Genomic DNA, 18,562 nt, shown 5'->3' with positions numbered 1-18,562 from the left:
AGAGAACGTTCAGTATCTTTATAATTCAGGATGTTTATAATACAGTTTGCATGAAACATTCAAAGATTCTCCCTAAAGCAGTAAAAAATGTGGTCACATTTAGCATTAATTAGCAAATTTTAGGAATTTAAATCCTGTCTTTTTTAATAAGAAACACACGATTGGGATTTTTTTTTTATTTTTTTTTTTACGAGGCCAAAACCTTTTGCCAAACATTGGCTAATGTAACCTTACCTTGAGAATTGATTCAAGCCAGATCAAAGTTTATATTACTGAAAAACAGCTGACTTGATATTTACAGCAAGTGAATATCAATTAAAATCTTCAGCCTGACCAGCAACCTTAAAAATGTGATGTTTCATCAGAGAATACGTCTGGCAAACAGTGTTTGAGAAGCTACTACAAACTTAGCTTTCAAAGCTAAATGCTAATTATAATAACAGTAGTTAGCTACAGTACACGCTCTTAACAAACCTACACTGAAGCTAACTAAATATTTAGCTATTAAAAGACAAAATAATGCATGCAGACCTTTGGGAATCGGTAAACCATTTGTTTGAACCAGTTCACTGAATGAAACCATCAAAAATGAATCAGAAAGTGTTACAATATGAAGAAAAGTATCCAGAACATGTGTTGGCAGCACGTTTTGCTCCACTACACCGGTACTTGATGGAAAATTTATATTTATAGAAATTAAGATGTTCATTCAGACAGCATGAAATGTTTTGTTAGAATATGTTTACCAGACAACAGCTTACCGAGCTAAAGGCTAATCATAGCTAGCTACACTAGAAACTGCTAACAGCTAAAGCTAACTACACAGTTTGCTCTAAAAAGAAACAAGATGACAAACTAAGACTTCTGTGAATCACTGAAACATTTCTGTTTGAATCATCTTAACAAACTGATTCACTAAATTGTACGATGCTAAATACGGTGAACAGAAAAACAGTTTAGCAGCATTTTAATCTTGTGCTACATTTTGTTGGCAAAAACTATGCTAACAGTAATAGTAACATTAAAGAAATGACTCAACTTTTGTTCATTACCACTGCTGGCAGAGTCTAGAGAGGAAGAAAAAAAAAAAAAACTTGCTCATGTGCAATAGCATTATTATTTGTCTGGGTCTTAATGTACCAAAAAAGATGCATATCATTCATCATCATTCCTTCCAAGTCCTTTGTCCAGAAGGCTCTTGAATAATTAAAGTCTAAGAGGCTGACATCCATTTAACAAAGAACACAGTGTTCATTTGAATACACGCCAGATTTGTTTTTGGTAGAAAAATAACTTTTTTTGCTAGCTAGCATGTTAGAAACAGACTAATATTTATTGGAAGCATCTGTATGTATCATTCATATTCAAATTGACCTCTCTTTCTCTCTCACTTTCTCATGTCACGCTCTGTTGTGCTGTTTATTAATAAAATGTAATAAGAACATACATCATTCAGGCACTAAAGAGCCATATCAACAGAATGCAATAACACTGGGACGATGGAGAGAGAACAAAAAAAGCGTGCAAAAATATTTCTTAGTATGGCACAAAAGGTTAAATGAGATCAAAAACAAGATGGCTGAGAAAGAGCCACTCTGGGAGAAGACTTAATTTCCGTTCTTTAAGCCAGTGACAGGTCTGGTGCCTGAGGTAAGCGCGGTTGTGTCTCATAGCACCCTTATTCTCCATGTCGTCAATCAGTATATCATGAACAAGAATATGAGCACTAGTAAGGGTCTTGTTGTACTAAATATTAGGACACTGATGGCTTGATTTCTAACGTTGCTGTGTAACATGCATCATACATCTTTGTTGTAGACATCAAATCAATCATATATAAATATTTATCATATATACAAAATATCAAATATCAAAAAATACATCCAACAATCCAAATATATATATTATATATATTATATATATCTAATATATATATATATATATATGACATCCATCATATATATATATATATATATTATATATATGCTATAGATATAGCTCAATGCTCCTATAGCTCAAGTTGTAGAGCATTGTGTTAACAAGCGCAAGGTTGGGGGTTCGATTCCCAGGGAACACTTGATAGGTAAAAATTGATAGCCTGAATGCACTGTAAGTCGCTTTGGATAAAAGCGTCTGCTAAATGCATAAACTTAGCTTAAACTTAACTTAATAAACTATATATAATTATATAATTGATATAACAAGAAGATTGAATCTAACATTTGTTACTATATTTCTCTCCTCTTACTGTGACAGTTAGGTTTCCTTCTTAAATGTACAACATTTCCTGTCAATTCTAATTAAGAATATTGACTGAGAAGAAATATAACACCAGGGATGCAATTCTATGTTATTGGCAATAATCTGTACCTTAGCAACCAAATTAACTTCTGATATTTATTATCAAAATTGTCACATTACTTTATACACAAGCTTTCCACTAGGATTCAGAAAGCGACCTCATGTAGTAATAGCTTCAGATGAACCAAAAAAAAAAGTTTTACCTCATTGCTGTGCTTATAGTTTTCAGTGTTTTATATGAATTAACACTTAATTCAGAGCGGTTTTTACACTTTACGACTGTGTTTGTGGTCTGCTAGAGATTAGCATGTTGCTAAGCTAACAAGGCAATACTGAAATAAGCATAAAAATACTTAGATTATACTACGTATACTAAAATGAATTCTTCTCTGCAAAAAAAGCAAAGCTGCCTTATAACAAAACAAACAAAATAAATATAATAGAAATATATTTTTTTTACAATAATCTAAAAATAAAAATAAAGAAAAATGTAAAACAAAATTAATGATAAAAATGTTACTATATATATATAATATATATTATGATATATATATAATATATATATATATATATATATATATATTATATATATATATATATCTTATACACAGGTCCTTGAAAAAAATTGCATATTGTGAAAAAGTTCATTATTTTCCATAATGTATGATAAAAATTAAACTTTCATATATTTTAGATTCATTGCACACCAACTGAAATATTTCAGGTCTTTTAACTGATGATTTTGGCATACAGCTCATGAAAAACCAAAACTCCTATCTCAAAAAATTAGCATATTTCATCCGACCAATAAAAGAAAAGTGTTTTTAATACAAAAAAAGCCAACCTTCAAATAATTATGTTTCAGTTATGCAATCAATACTTGGTCGGGAATCCTTTTTGCAGAAATGACTGCTTCAATGCGGCGTGGCATGGAGGCAATCAGCCTGTGGCACCTGCTGAGGTGTTATGGAGGCCGCCATGATGCTTCGATAGCGGCCTTAAGCTCATCCAGAGTGTTGGGTCTTGCGTCTCTCAACTTCTCTTCACAATATCCCCACAGATTCTCTATGGGGTTCAGGTCAGGAGAGTTGGCAGCAGCCAATTGAGCACAGTATAACCATGGTCAGTAAACCATTTACCAGTGGTTTTGGCACTGTGAGCAGTGCCAGGTCGTGCTGAAAAACGAAATCTTCATCTCCATAAAGCTTTTCAGCAGATGGAAGCATGAAGTGCTCCAAATCTCCTGATAGCTAGCTGCATTGACCCTGCCCTTGATAAAACACAGTGGACCAACACCAGCAGCTGACATGGCACCCCAGACCATCACTGACTTGACACTGGACTTCAGGCATTTTGGCATTTCCTTCTCCCAAGTCTTCCTCCAGACTCTGGCACCTTGATTTCCGAATGACATGCAAAATTTGCTTTCATCCGAAAAAAGTATTTTGGACCACGGAGCAACAGTCCAGTGCTGCTTCTCTGTAGCCCAGTTCAGGCGCTTCTTCCGCTGTTTCTGGTTCAAAAGCACACGGGGGTGGCTCTGGATGTTGAACTCCAGACTCAGTCCACTGCTTCCGCAGGTCCCCCCAAGGTCTGGAATCGGTTACAATCTTCCTCAGGGTCCGGTCACCTCTTCTCGTTGTGCAGCGTTTTTTGCCACACTTATTTCTTCCCCACAGATTTTCCCACTGAGGTGCCTTGATACAGCACTCTGGGAACAGCCTATTCGTTCAGAAATTTCTTTCTGTGTCTTACCCTCTCGCTTGAGGGTGTCAATGATGGCCTTCTGGGACAGCAGTCAGTTCGGCAGTCTTTACCCATGATTGCGGTTTTGAGTAATGAAACCAGGCTGGGAGTTTTTAAAAGCCTCAGGAATCTTTTGCAGGTGTTTAGAGTTAATTAGTTGATTCAGATGATTAGGTTAATAGCTCGTTTAGAGAATCCTTTTCATGATATGCTAAGATAGGAATTTTTGGGTTGAATTTGGAGTTTTCATGAGCTGTATGCCAAAATCATCAGTATTAAAAACAATAAAACACCTGAAATATTTCAGTTGGTGTGCAATGAATCTAAATATATGAAAGTTTAATTTTTTATCATTACATTATGGAAAATAATGAACTTTTTCACAATATGCTAATTTTTTGAGAAGGACCTGTATATACTACGGGGCCGTTGAATGCTTGAATCTGATTGGCTTAAGAACGTTCTGAGGTGTTCAATTATTTTCTGGGAAAATGCACGGCGAAAGTAGTTTCCAGGCAGCTCTCTTGACCGCATTACAGTTCCATATGCCTTCGCAAATCGTAAAGCTATAATAACGGTCATGCAGTTTGCACAAAAAGGTGTTGTCAGCGCTGCCCTGACGATTTTATCAGTTAGCCTATACAGTGTAGCAACTTAAAGGCTACACATGACATTTCTCACTAGTTATGTAATAACAGCGCTGTTTAGAGACGCTGCAACAGAGGTACTCTCTCTCTCTCTCTCTGTGTGTGTCTCTGTCACTCTCGCTCTCTTTCTAATAACTTCATTTATAACTGCATTAGAATGCTATCAACGTCTCAAGCCTCCGTTACCAGTTTAAAACGACGTTTTGGTACTAGCAAAAGAGGCATTGGATTAGATGCCTCTTCACTTGTTTATCTGTCAGTAGAAACCCTTAACCAAACTGCCTGTTCAAATGAACTAAATGTTTGCTGCACTGCACTAAACTTTGTGTCTTTTGGGACCAACTACTTCATGTTGATCTGCTTTGTGGTTTCAGAAATTCACTAATAGCATTACAAACAGAAAACAGCTCTTCACAATGCTACTGGTGAAGTGGATATTGTAGTTCATGCGTACAAATAAATAGAGGTATTTTTGTACCCACGACTTATGCAAACGTTTTTACAAATCCACCTCTGGGACTTCACAAACATCTAAAACGGTTGCACGGGAATCAGTTATGATTAAATGGCCATTTGGTATTGCGTCAAATGGAAATTGATGCATTTTAATGCCATTTTAATTCTAGCTCATTTTGGTTGCTATCTATCTATCTATCTATCTATCTATCTATCTATCTATCTATCTATCTATCTATCTATCTACAGTATCTGAGCAGGAGATTCACTGTGTGACTTCCACTGATCTCTTTCCAGGATTGAAGTGACATTATTAAATCAATGTTTGAAAGCCCGCTGCGAAACTGTCAAAAGAATTTCCACTCTCCTTGTTTTAAAAGAAATCCTGCAATCTCAGTATTCAGCTGGTTCCTCCATAAATCTCTCCAGCCGAAGACGCTCAGAAAAGGGGCAGGGGGCTCCATGTGAGAGAGTTTGCCGGACTCTCGGTCCAAAGTCTCCTGGCTTCTAATGAAGGGGTTGGAAAGCAGCCAATCGCACTGTGCACTCAGTGCATCTAATGGAGGCCGTGGCAGAAAGCGGCGGGAGTGTTTGCTATATGAAGGTCAACAGTATTTACTTCCACATGCGTGCAAAACAATCGGTGATGGAATTACAAAAGGACATAAGAAAAAAAGAACAACACTTTCACAGTGTTCTGGGTTGCCTCTGATGCTATGGGAATAATATTTTATAATGGAGAGCCGAAACTGTGTTGTGTATCTACTTCTTTGGCTTGTATCCCTCCTGAACTCCCAGTATGGGAGTCATGAACTTAAACACTGCAGTTCTCTGACTTGCACAAATACAGCAATCTGAAATATTAATGTCTGCGATGGTTTCTATCAAACTTGGACTTTTTGAAGGATTTCTGGTGCTGCTAATGTAGCCAAAGGATTTCTAGGAGTTTTACAGTGGAATATGATGTCTCAGAATATAGAAATGTCCTGTCATCGTCTTCTCTGGAGATTCGGTGTCTTGTAATCACAGTTACAAATGCCGCAGAGCAGATTTGATGTGTAGAAAACATGACAATACTTCTGTAAAGCTCGCTGGAGGAAATACAGCCACGTTAGATGATTATCAAGCGCTCGCGACGTCCTCCGGAGAAATAAAAAGGATGCAGACAAAAGGCACAGACTACTTAGCTTCGCCCGACGGAGGAGAATTAATTGCGGCATCACTGACCAGACGTGTTTCTTTTAGAGGAGGCTCCTAAAAGGCCTACAGAGCATTACGTTATTCACAGGCTTGCTGACTGCAGAGCATCAACAGGTGCAGTGGCTGTGTTCTCAATGAGAGAGAGCAGGATGGGACTCGCAGAGTCACAATGCCCCCTGCAGGATGATAAATGAACTGCAGGTGGTGTGGATTAAAATACAAGAGCATTGGGATGGATAAATGGATCTGCTAATCCTCTATTTTATTTACAATACAATTTACAATATATCTATCTATATTTATATCTATATCTATCTAGACAGCAAACCTTTGGAACAGAGCTATGGAGCAAAGCACGCTGGGAGAAACATGATTGTGTTGCCCCAGTATGTTCAAAAAAGTTGAAGCAAAAGACACTTACTTGAGCGTAACATTGCAGCGAAAGCGTCGACGGCTGCCCTGTGAAACAACAGAAAACACGATCATGAGCATTTATTTTGCAGTGACAGGGTTGCTGATTCAGCAGTCTCCATATTCCTCTAACCAATAGGTGCAGGGTGAACATAGAATAATTATGAATGACTTTGCAACAATCTGCCAATAAATATCACCACCGGTCTGTCAGGTTGACAAAATCCAATGCCTTGAAATATGGGCAGAGAGCTTGCTACGTTTTTGAGCTTATGAGATGGAAAAAGAAAGAAATAAAGAAAAAAAAAAAGAATAGGAAAGAAAGAAAGAAAGAAAGAAAGAAAGAAAGAAAGAAAGAAAAAGAAAGAAAGAAAGAAAAGAAAGAAAGGCCTTCTGCTTCTGCTCTACATTTACACTTTGCTGCATGTAATGTTGTCTAAGACCAAATCAAGCGGTCCATTTGAAACAGAGCCAAAGAATGACTTCACTCCAATTAACCCAGCAAATCAAAGCCCTAACCCAAAAATCAGAGCTATTATTGGTTAATTTCAGAGCCAGAAGCATGGGCTCCTTGTGTGAATCCCAATTAGCTCTGTAGAAGACATACTATTCTAACATCTAATTTCACATCATTAATCATTGTTATTCTGAAAACCAACTGAAAAAAAAAATACAAATCTTGGTCCTTCGCATGTGCAGCACAACAGTCTCCCTTTGTGGAATCTGCACAAACAATATTATCAAGCCAATTTTGACTCTCATCACATCACAATAGGAGTCATCTCTGAGAGTTTTTGAAAGTGGTCCCACTGCAGCGATGGACTGTGCTATCGTTGCCGCTGGGATCAAAACAAGACACCGAGCAGATCAATGTCAACACCACGTTTGTGGAAAACACATGCACTGTGAGCAACAGCATTGGACCTATTATCTACATGGGGGGTATTTGGCTTTAAATGCTGCCCTTGTCATTCAACGATCAGACTGCTATTGTTTGCTGTGCATGTAGTCTCAGACTCAAACAGTCTGTTCACGGACCATCTGGTGAATGTTCCACATAAAATGGGAAAGATCTGGCAATTTCCAATCTCAGTCAAACTGAATGCAAACAGTATGTACTGCATTGAATATAAGGAAAATGAATTGAAATTTCAAGCAGTGGTGGCTCGTAAGGGGAGGCAGGGGAGGCACAGCCTCCCCAAAATTTTGATGTGAAAATGGGAGGAGGACTATTTAATGTTAATAAAATTCATTGTATTTTTTGTTGGTAATTTCACAGCTGTAATACAATAACATGTTACTGAAGTTGGAAAGCTGGTTTTCTATCTCGAATGTTCCGAATCTGCTTATGTAATTACAACCGCTAGGTGATAGAGAAGGGGAGGGGGAGGCCAGGGGAGAGTTGAGCTCTCGTGCCTCCGTGGGTGAAAAAATTACCCAATCAGCATCGAGTGTTCACTTTCAGCGCTGAGGAGTGTTGAGAAAACAAACCTCTGGTATCAACCAATCATCATAGAGATGTAAATTATATGATAACAATATAAACAACACTCGATCTCCAAAAAATAACAAAACTACTTATAACAATCAAACATAATAAATACAAAAAATCCAACAGATTTACCAAGCTGCCATTAAAACAGAATACAGTATATGGAAATTTAAAAAAGGGAAAATACGTCTAAGCTGGATATAGGCTACAGCAGTCGGCTTAATTAAACGGCACAACAGGCAGCTCTCTTTTAACACAGACTTTTAAGAAGGGATGGATGTTTGACAGACAGACAGACAGAGACTTTTAAGCAAGGCTTTATCTCTCTCTGTTTCTCTGGTCACACCATGGCATGGTAAATCTTGAAAAGCTCTTTGACTTACAGCAGTATGTAGCCGGACCCCTACAGTGTGAAACATTGTTAAGTCTCCATCACAGAGACAATATGTCACTCCCTGTTCACTAACCGCAAGAGAGCACAAACAGCCCAGCGGTGGAGCAGACAGCAGCTCGCTGACGCAAAACCACCATTCTGTCCTCAAGATAGTCAATCCACTTTACCCGCAGCCTCTCTGTTTGCGGACACTGGGAGCTCCATAAAGAAATCATATCATATCTCTCCTCTGCCGCTGTCGGAGTCTTTGAGTCACGCTGCTGACATTAATGCAAACAGTGGCGTATTGCAATTTCGGAGGCAGGCAAATGCCATTGTTTCCCCAAGCTAACGGCTTGTCGCTTCTTTGAAATGACACGCGTTATCAGTCGGTAGGACTACGAGCATCAGTGCGCAGATGTTCCGCGGGGATTTGAGCTATGAGGCCGAGCTGTCAGCAGAAAGCCAGCAGACAAATTTGACAATATGGAAGATCTGTTGATCTGTTCTTCCTGTGCTATTTTTTCATATTCATCAGAGAGTGAACAGAGAGAAAATCTCAACGTAGATTTGAAATCTTTGCAGCACACTACTGTAAAAGGCCACAGAGGCAGATTTTAACCCATGTATGTATTACAGAGTTATATGCTTTCAAGTGCATGTGTAAAACAGTTCTACGAAGTAGATCAAATTCAAATCATTGAAGTGTTTAAAAGATGAAATACATAATAACAAAACAAAAAGAAAGACATGTCCCAGTCATCTCTGGCCATGTTGAAAATGATATTCTTGCTTATACTGATTAGTGAGAAGTAAATATTGCATGTTATGGAGAGCCTAAAGTGACATTTGCAGAAAAAAAAAAAAAAAAAAAAAAAAAAAAACATTTTGCATGTATACGTACACACTATCATTGTGTATCTTATATTTAATTAAAATATTTAATTAATAAAATAAGTTAAAGAAATATTCATATTAATAGGAATGACAATACAAATAAAATGATAGTAATAAAAATTATAATAATAACAAAAACAATAATAGTGTATTTAGCGTTAAGTAAATGAAAAGTGAGTAAATCATGACAAAATTATTTTTTTTGGTGACCTTTCCCTTTAATATCATTATTATTAACCAACAAAACATTCCATTTACAATTAAACTTTTGTGAAAATAATAAAAATTTTCATGCAAAAAAATATTCTGGTTGCCATTAAACTTTTGTGAAAATTATAAAAATATTTATAGATAGATATTTTTGTATTATAATCATAATAATATAGTTTGTCTAATTTAATAATGTATAATTTTGAGTAATTATTGAAATTACGTTACATATGTAATGGAAATTGCATTTTAACGGTGACACTTGTGAACTTTAGACCCACAGAAAGAAATCACAACTTCTTTATTTTAACCAATCTGTACTGAGGCACCTTATAATGACTGGCAGATACATTTCCTTCTGCTGGAAATCTGAAACAGTAAAGTGAAAGACTTTCTGATCTCGAAACGGTTGCAAATATCATCATCTGGCAGATAAAACACCGCAAACATGCCGCTGGCATCAGAAAAGCCTCTTCAGGTAACTGTGTAGGGCCTAGAGAGGGCGCTGTTCTTACTCCTGCCAACTGGAATAGCAAAACTGGACCAATTCCATATCGGGTTTCTGATAGCTCCCTGCACACACACAGTGGATTACAGCAGAACGCCATCCAATTACAATTCTCGCTCTCCTGTACACTTCCTGTCCTGTGGGAACCCAACATGGATGCACTAGAGAAGAAAATCTGCATGTGCACCAAGCTGGCAAACACACGAATCAGATATGGGTGTAATCCAGTTCTAGTCTTACATTCAATATTGCCGTTTAATTTGACTTGATCTGCCTCACAGATGGTCTGTCAGGTTGACAAAATCCAATGCCTTGAAATATGGGCAGAGAGCTTGCTACGTTTTTGAGCTTATGAGATGGAAAAGCTGGGGCTAAAGATTAAGAAAAAGCTTAGGAAAGAAAGAAAGAAAGAAAGAAAGAAAGAAAGAAAGAAAGAAAGAAAGAAAGAAAGGCCTTCTGCTTTCTACATTTACACTTTGCTGCATGTAATGTTGTGTAAGACCAAATCAAGTGGTCCATTTGAAACAGAGCCAAAGAATGACTTCACTCCAATTAACCCAGCAAATCAAAGCCCTAACCCAAAAATCAGAGCTATTATTGGTTAATTTCAGAGCCAGAAGCATGGGCTCCTTGTGTGAATCCCAATTAGCACTGTAGAAGACATACTATTCTAACATCTAATTTCACATCATTAATCATTGTTATTCTGAAAACCAACTGAAAAAAATACAAATCTTGGTCCTTCGCATGTGCAGCACAACAGTCTCCTTTGTGGAATCTGCACAAACAATATTATCAAGCCAATTTTGACTCTCATCACATCACAATAGGAGTCATCTCTGAGAGTTTTTGAAAGTGGTCCCACTGCAGCGATGGACTGTGCTATCGTTGCCGCTGGGATCAAAACAAGACACCGAGCAGATCAATTTCAACACCACGTTTGTGGAAAACACATGCACTGTGAGCAACAGCATTGGACCTATTATCTACATGGGGGGTATTTGGCTTTAAAAATTTCTGATCTCGAAACGGTTGCAAATATCATCATCTGGCAGATAAAACACCGCAAACATGCCGCTGGCATCAGAAAAGCCTCTTCAGGTAACTGTGTAGGGCCTAGAGAGGGCGCTGTTCTTACTCCTGCCAACTGGAATAGCAAAACTGGACCAATTCCATATCGGGTTTCTGATAGCTCCCTGCACACACACAGTGGATTACAGCAGAACGCCATCCAATTACAATTCTCGCTCTCCTGTACACTTCCTGTCCTGTGGGAACCCAACATGGATGCACTAGAGAAGAAAATCTGCATGTGCACCAAGCTGGCAAACACACGTATCAGATATGGGTGTAATCCAGTTCTAGTCTTACATTCAATATCGCCGTTTAATTTGACTTGATCTGCCTCACAGAGCTGTGCTCCTGGAGTTAAGCAGCCAGAGAGGGTCCTTAGGTTATCGCACGAACTCGCAAAGGCATTGACTAGCTCTAGTCTTTAGTTCCGATTTAAGAGCAGGAGAAGCTCTGGCCACTAATTGGTCAGGCCGTCAATTAGACACTGATGCTTCACTTAACCTGTTGGCAGTGAGCACCAAATTAACAAGAGAATGAGGCGATATAGCCTGGTGCTTCAGGGACTAGTGCAGACAGGCATACCAGCACTCTACTATTTCTGCAACAACCTCTATAGTTTGTATACTTTGCACAATTGTGTGACTTGAACTTATGTTTCCAGTGTCATGAATGAAAAAAAAAAAAAAAAAAAAAAAAAAAAAACTAATATCAGCAGAAGTCTTTCTTTATCCATTATGTAAGCAATGACCAAATTTATAGGCACTTTTACTCAATAATGAATTAGAAATGCTAAATAATTCAGCTAGTTCAACACTAGGGACTCTATGAATCGGAACGCAGCTTGGATCAGGGTTTGCTGCTCTGTGCAGCATCAGGACACACTCAACAAGTGCAGCACACTTCATGTGGGAATTCATTTCCTGTCACTGCAGGTCAAGCACTGTTCACCCAAGTTAGGCTAGTAACTGCCAATCAGCATCCGGCTAACACATATCTATGCAGCGCACAGTTGCCAACCCCCAGTAAACAAGCATCTTCTGAGCATTTCAATGAGCAAGCTTGCTATAAATGAGTTGTACTGTGCATGCAAATTTCCATGGACAGGATTTGATCTATGAGTTACAATATAAGACACTAATTATACAAGGCCAGTGCACCGACGGCTGCATCTTACGATTGGGTTAGCATTTCTGCTTTGATGATATGTCACACCACATGCGGCGCAGCAAACAAACACACAACCCACTACAGTCACCTGCTAATTTCTAAAGAACCCACCCACTTTCCTTTATAGGGAAAACACATGTATAGCAAGATTGTGGATATTACTCCAGAAAAACACTTAGAAATTATGTAGCTAAGTATCTTAACCTAAAACTCAAGTTCACTGGAACAAAAAAATATTTTTGAAATCTTCAAAAAAAAAAAAAAAAAAAAAAAAAAGGAAGAAAAAGAAATACTAGGCCTTGTAATCTTTCCATTTTTTACAAACAAGCCTCGGCCTTGGAGCACAGATATTTGAGGGATTGGACATTAGGATTATGTTGTGCCCTTTATTATAGCAAGGTAAGTGGAGTTGCACCTGCAGACGAGCCAAGAGACTCACATTTTGGAGAGACTTTAAATTCAGACTTCTGACCTTCTGGTGTTGAAAGAATTTGATATTACTGGAAGTCAAATTATATCAGTACACTTAGTAGACCACAAACTCAGATATTGGTGTTTAAAATTGGATGTTACATAATCAATCAATCAATCCAAAGTAAAATATTTATATTTATTATAAAAAAAAAAAACATTAGTAATAGTAGTAGTAGTAGTAGGGCTAAACTATAGTAATAATTATAGGCAGAAGTATAATAATAATAATTTTATTAAACTATATTAGTTCTTTACATTAGTTCTAATTTGGGTTTAGCATTAAAAATGAACATTTTTAATGCTAAACCCAATATTCTATTATTATTATTATTATTATTATTATTATTATTTTAATAATCATATTAAAATTATTATTTATAATAATAAATATTATAATAAACAAATAGTAGGGTCAATTTATAAATGGATATTTCACCATTTTAAATCATTTTGATCATATGAAGTGGCAATACATGGATTAATGCATTTATAAAAGACATTGTAATATTATTATTATATTATAATATCTAAAAATAAAATGCAAAAAAATAGTGGTAGGGTCAGGGTTTTAGTCTATATAAGTATATTATATTTAATACCTTACAATAATAAATTGTAATCAGCTTAATATCGAAATAAGAGCAGACTATTTTCTGCATACTTTATTTAGACTAATGCAAGCAAGTGTGTGAGTAATGTAATGACAAGCGCTTTCAGCAAACAGAACTGTTCTGACTGTCAGGCAAGATCAGCATACGCCAATGACGCACCCTCACGACATGTGATACTCACTTGACGGTGCGTAGGTGCTTGGTGCTGTGTGGAGATATAAGCTTGAAGACCACATCCAGCCCTCGGTTCTTCCCCAGCAGGTTGGCCGTGGTCACTACAACACCAGATATGTGATTAACACAACAATAAAAACTCTTTGCAACAACTGCTGAACCCAACACTACTGAAAAGATTGCATTTCACAGCGCAGTATACTGGATCCCCCGTCAATCTTGTGCAGGGGCGATCGTTCTCCACAAGGATAGACTCAAGGGGGAATTTTAAGAGACCACTGAAGTCCAAACTTCACCCTTATAAACAAGGCATGTGCCCAGATGATATTTCTCCTATTAATACATTGTGCTTGCTACAAGGCTAGGCATCATAAACACTGACGGTCGCTGCAGCGGAATCTCTTCAGCGTCCCAGGGTACGCAGACTGTATATCTAGTGTTTCAAAAAAAATATATATTTCAACTTTTATGATAAAGCATAAAAGACTTTTGGATGCCTTTTCGGACCGGTGCATTTCTCACGGTCACAACCTGAGAGCTGAACTTCCTGTGCCGGTATCGTTCACAGGATAGCTGTCACATGACTGATAAACAGACCTCACACTGCATACAGCAAAAACACGACTGCATTTGAAATAAAAACCAGCAAAGGTCGATTTGCATTTTATGGCCGATTACCCGTTATCACATTTTCCACTGGTGGAATCGCATACAAAGAGTAAATCAAAGGTGGAGGCCAATCTCCCTCTGCCCCATGCAGAGCAAAATCACAATATACAGCAGGTGCATAAATACGGTAATAGTGGCGTTCTAGAGCAAATGGCACAATAAGTGCTAACGCTTGGTTTGCAATTTCACCTGAACACTTCATAGCTGAAAATGTCTTATGAAAGATGGGAAAATAACTACAGATTCAAAGAAGAGAACAGACGTGCATCAAAAAAATGAATATATGAATATAAAATAATTATGACAAAAGAAAAGAAAAGAAAAGAAAAGAAAAGAAAAGAAAGATGAATATTAATTATGACAAAAAAGAGAAAAAAAAAGAGAAAAGAAAAGAAAAGAAAAGAAAAGAAAAGAAAAGAAAAGAACAATTTGTTTAGTTAGCTTTTTAAGATTTATACTGTGACCCCAAGTGAGAATCATACATGCAAAATTGATTGAAAACTGTTTTTGAGTCAGAAAAATGATTTAGCTTATTTGACTGTATCTCATGTACTTTAAATCAAGAGTAGTGTGTAGGTTAGGAAGGCAAAACTGAACTGATCTGAGATCTGACTCACCAGAGGAGCAGAAGACTCTGAGAACCCAAAGACAGGCCGCGGCTCTCCGGGAGTTCTCTGTATTCTGCCGCAGCAAACCCAGAACCACCAGAACTGCATCTGCCTTCTGTGCCTTCAGACCAATCTGGCGATCTGAGGGAAATAAGAAAATGATGTTACTCTTTGACATTCAGAAAATGTACATTTGTAACGTCTTGCTTTGACAGTGTTTTGCTCACTACATGGACCTGGGAAGGCAAAATTTTTTTGCTGTTGGCAGCTGCGATGAAACTGATTGCTTTGGTTTGGAGATCAAAACCACATTGGCTGGGACGTGTAATAGGGGAAATTGGGATATCAAAGGGACAAAATCACTTTCAAAATCACATTTAAAAAAAATAAAATCAGATTTATTCTAACTGTGATCCCAAGTGATACACGAGATCAAAAGTTTCAAGTTAACACAAAATCATATTTACTTTTTAATGCACATTCCTAGATTTACTGTGCAAAATTCGTAAATAAACAAATTTAGTAAATAAGCAAATAAATTAATAAATAATTTTAAATTAATTATTAATAGTAATATACAAAAAAACACAAAAAATCCACACATTTACACACATACATTACAATCATTCTTGAATTTTTCTTTTTTTTTAAAAAGAAATTAATACTTTTATTCAGTAAGAAATCGTTAGTATTACAATTCTAGAAGATACCAAAAGCCAATATATTTTATTTTTTTATTTTTTTACATTTTATGAGAGATAACATTTGGCTAATATTATAATTCTATAGTAATTTGTCTAAAGAAATTAAAAATAAAACACTCAAAACTAAAATCCATCGCTTTAAATGTTACGATTGATTTAGGCATCACATTTTAAATGTACCAGATTTAAATTTGAAAACGACTGAAGATTATCCAACATTTAAGTGTTATTAAATTATTAGTGTTTTTGAAGATTAACTACAAGCATGGATCAGATTATGGCACAATATAATTGAAAGCTAGAAATTGAAGCTAGAAAGTGAATTAGGCCCTGTTTACACTAGTGAGTTTTCGTTTTAAAATGCATAACTTTTACTACGCTTATCATTTACACTACTCCGGCAATTTCAACCGTCGACAAAGGAGACTAATGAAAATGCTGCAGACCCCGTTTTAGTTTGAAAACTCTGGGGTTGCGTTTCAGTGTAAACTGACCAAAACGGAGACTTTTAAAAACGATGGCGTGGCTGCCCACGATCGCTCTGGGTATCCTTGACGACCGTGTAAACAATAACATCATGCGCACTGTTGTATCCATAGATGCACAGGTAGATTCCCCATTCGATCGCTCCAAGCACGTAGACGCGTCCACGATCTAAATAATAGGGAATCTACCTCTTCATATCTATGGCTGTACCTGCATGAATGGTCATGTGACATGCGGGTTAGGTTGTGTAGTGTAAACGGAGATCGTTTCTGAAACGCAGCGGAAACGCCAGTGTAGACGAGGATCGTTTTCAATCTAAAATGCCGTTTTAAAACAAAAATGCACTAGTGTAAACGGGGCATTAATTAGCAACCAGTACATTATTCCATTTTGTCCTTCTGTGTTCTACAAAAGAAACTGTCATAGAGATTTTGAACAGCATAACAGTGAGTAAATGATGACAATAGTTTCATGTTTTGGTGAACTATCCTTGTAAAATGAGAAAAAGCAGAGTAACGAAAACACTCTAGGATGTTACAGTATTTCCATACAGTTCATCAACTATTTATGAATCTGGAACTAGATCATTGCACCATTTGAAACAGACAGTGGTCTCTACTTTGTAAATGCAAATGGATTATTGAAAAGTCGATGTGGGGTGGAAAATGCTGTCCGTAAAAAGCCACTGCCCAGAGAGGAATGCGACAGAAAGCATTCAAACTCAACATCCCGCAGGCCCACCATGAACACAAGCACTTACAAAAACAGCTTGAGCACAAAAAAATCCCGCTTGTGAACTAGTTTACACTCTCAACAGATGGAGTTTGTTTTTAGACGTGTTTTGTGTAAATGGCAAAGAGAGACATGAGGATGAAGGAAAACACACCCTGCTGGTTTGACTGGTTCACCCTGTTGCCGGGGTTCATTAGGACAGACGTCAAAGTGCAAGAGTGGAATGCTGACAGACATGAGATCCTGCGAGGGATCAAACTCTTGCTCCTTAAGTTACACAACATCTAAACACTGACTGTGTCTGTGCTCAGACGGCGACCTCTGACCCCTGGGGACTGAGGGCTTTTACCTGACCCGACAGCGACCCTACACATGCTGTCTGCACCCTCAGATGAGATGTGACTTGCGGGCATTCTGCACATTAGAGACGTCTATTTTTGGCGAGGTGCTATTTATAGCAGTCCAGCAATGAACTCAGAAATACTCAGCACTAAAGATGATTAAATTATAAATCATTATGAGAAATACAACTGTCTCCTGCAGTGTGAACCACTTAAAATGAATAGTTGAAGAGGAAAACGTGAAACAGAATTAGAGTTGAACTAATCTGAGGACACTACACTGTCACTTAATCAAGTTCATGGAGCCAGTCCACAAGAAAGCTGAATTATTGGGCAAAAGGAGAAAATGGCAGCCAATCAGAAATTATATTTCAGCTAAAACGGAAATGCTGTCATTACTATTTACTTATCCTCATATTTTTACAAACCCATATTCTGTTTGTTTGTTTTTTGCAAGTGGAGAAAATATTAAAAAGTATTTTCTGTAAGTGAAATAAAGCTGAAATTTATATATATATATATAATGAAACTAAATAGAAATATTATATTACAAATTAGATATTAGTATATATATATATATATATGAAATATTAAAAAACAAAATATAAAATATAACAAACAAAAATAAATAAAATATATATATATATAATGAAACTAAATAGAAATATTATATTACAAATTAGATATTAGATGTAACAAACATTAATATGTAAATGAATATAAAAATCTGTGAAAAGTAAAACTGGTGCCTTAGCAACAAAATGAAATAAGATGAAATATTAAAAAGGAGATCAAATAGAAAACTAATTAGAACAATTAGATTAAAATTTATTAGCTTTAAAAAATTAGACATTAGATATGATATAAATATTAATACTAATGTGTACATAAATATCAATATTGCATTAAAAGTAGAAATGGTGCCTTGGCAAATAACTGAATTAAGTTGAAATACTAAAATTGCTAAAACTGAGATAAAGAAAATCAAATAGAAATATTAGATTTACATTTATTAGATTTTAAAAAATTGACATTAGATATGATATTAATATGTACATAAATATCAATATTGCATGAAAAGTAGAAATGGTGCCTTGGCAACTAACGGAAATAAGTTGAAATACTAAAATTACTAAAACTGAGATTAAAAAAAACTAAACAGAAATATTAGATTAAAAAAATAGACATTAGGTATGATATTGATATTAATATTAACATGTACATAAACATAAATATTACATGTAAAGTAGAAATGGTGTTTTGGCAAATAACTGAAATAAG

At 36.4% G+C, this 18,562-nt stretch overlaps 1 protein-coding gene across 1 annotated transcript in view; it reads right to left on the bottom strand.

Moving 5' to 3' along the window:
- The window catches only part of LOC109069815 (cytosolic carboxypeptidase 4-like), a 151,104-nt gene that overhangs the window by 111,431 nt on the left and 21,111 nt on the right, over nucleotides 1-18,562 (bottom strand). The window contains 3 exon segments of the mRNA XM_042752827.1: nucleotides 6,772-6,809; nucleotides 13,749-13,842; nucleotides 15,028-15,159. Coding sequence (XP_042608761.1) covers nucleotides 6,772-6,809; nucleotides 13,749-13,842; nucleotides 15,028-15,159 — 264 coding nt within the window.

This window comes from Cyprinus carpio, chromosome B25, assembly GCF_018340385.1.
Source record: "Cyprinus carpio isolate SPL01 chromosome B25, ASM1834038v1, whole genome shotgun sequence".
NCBI classification, from domain to species: Eukaryota; Metazoa; Chordata; class Actinopteri; order Cypriniformes; family Cyprinidae; genus Cyprinus; species Cyprinus carpio.
Note: the sequence above shows the minus strand (reverse complement) of the source record. Positions and strands in the feature narration are given on the sequence as shown.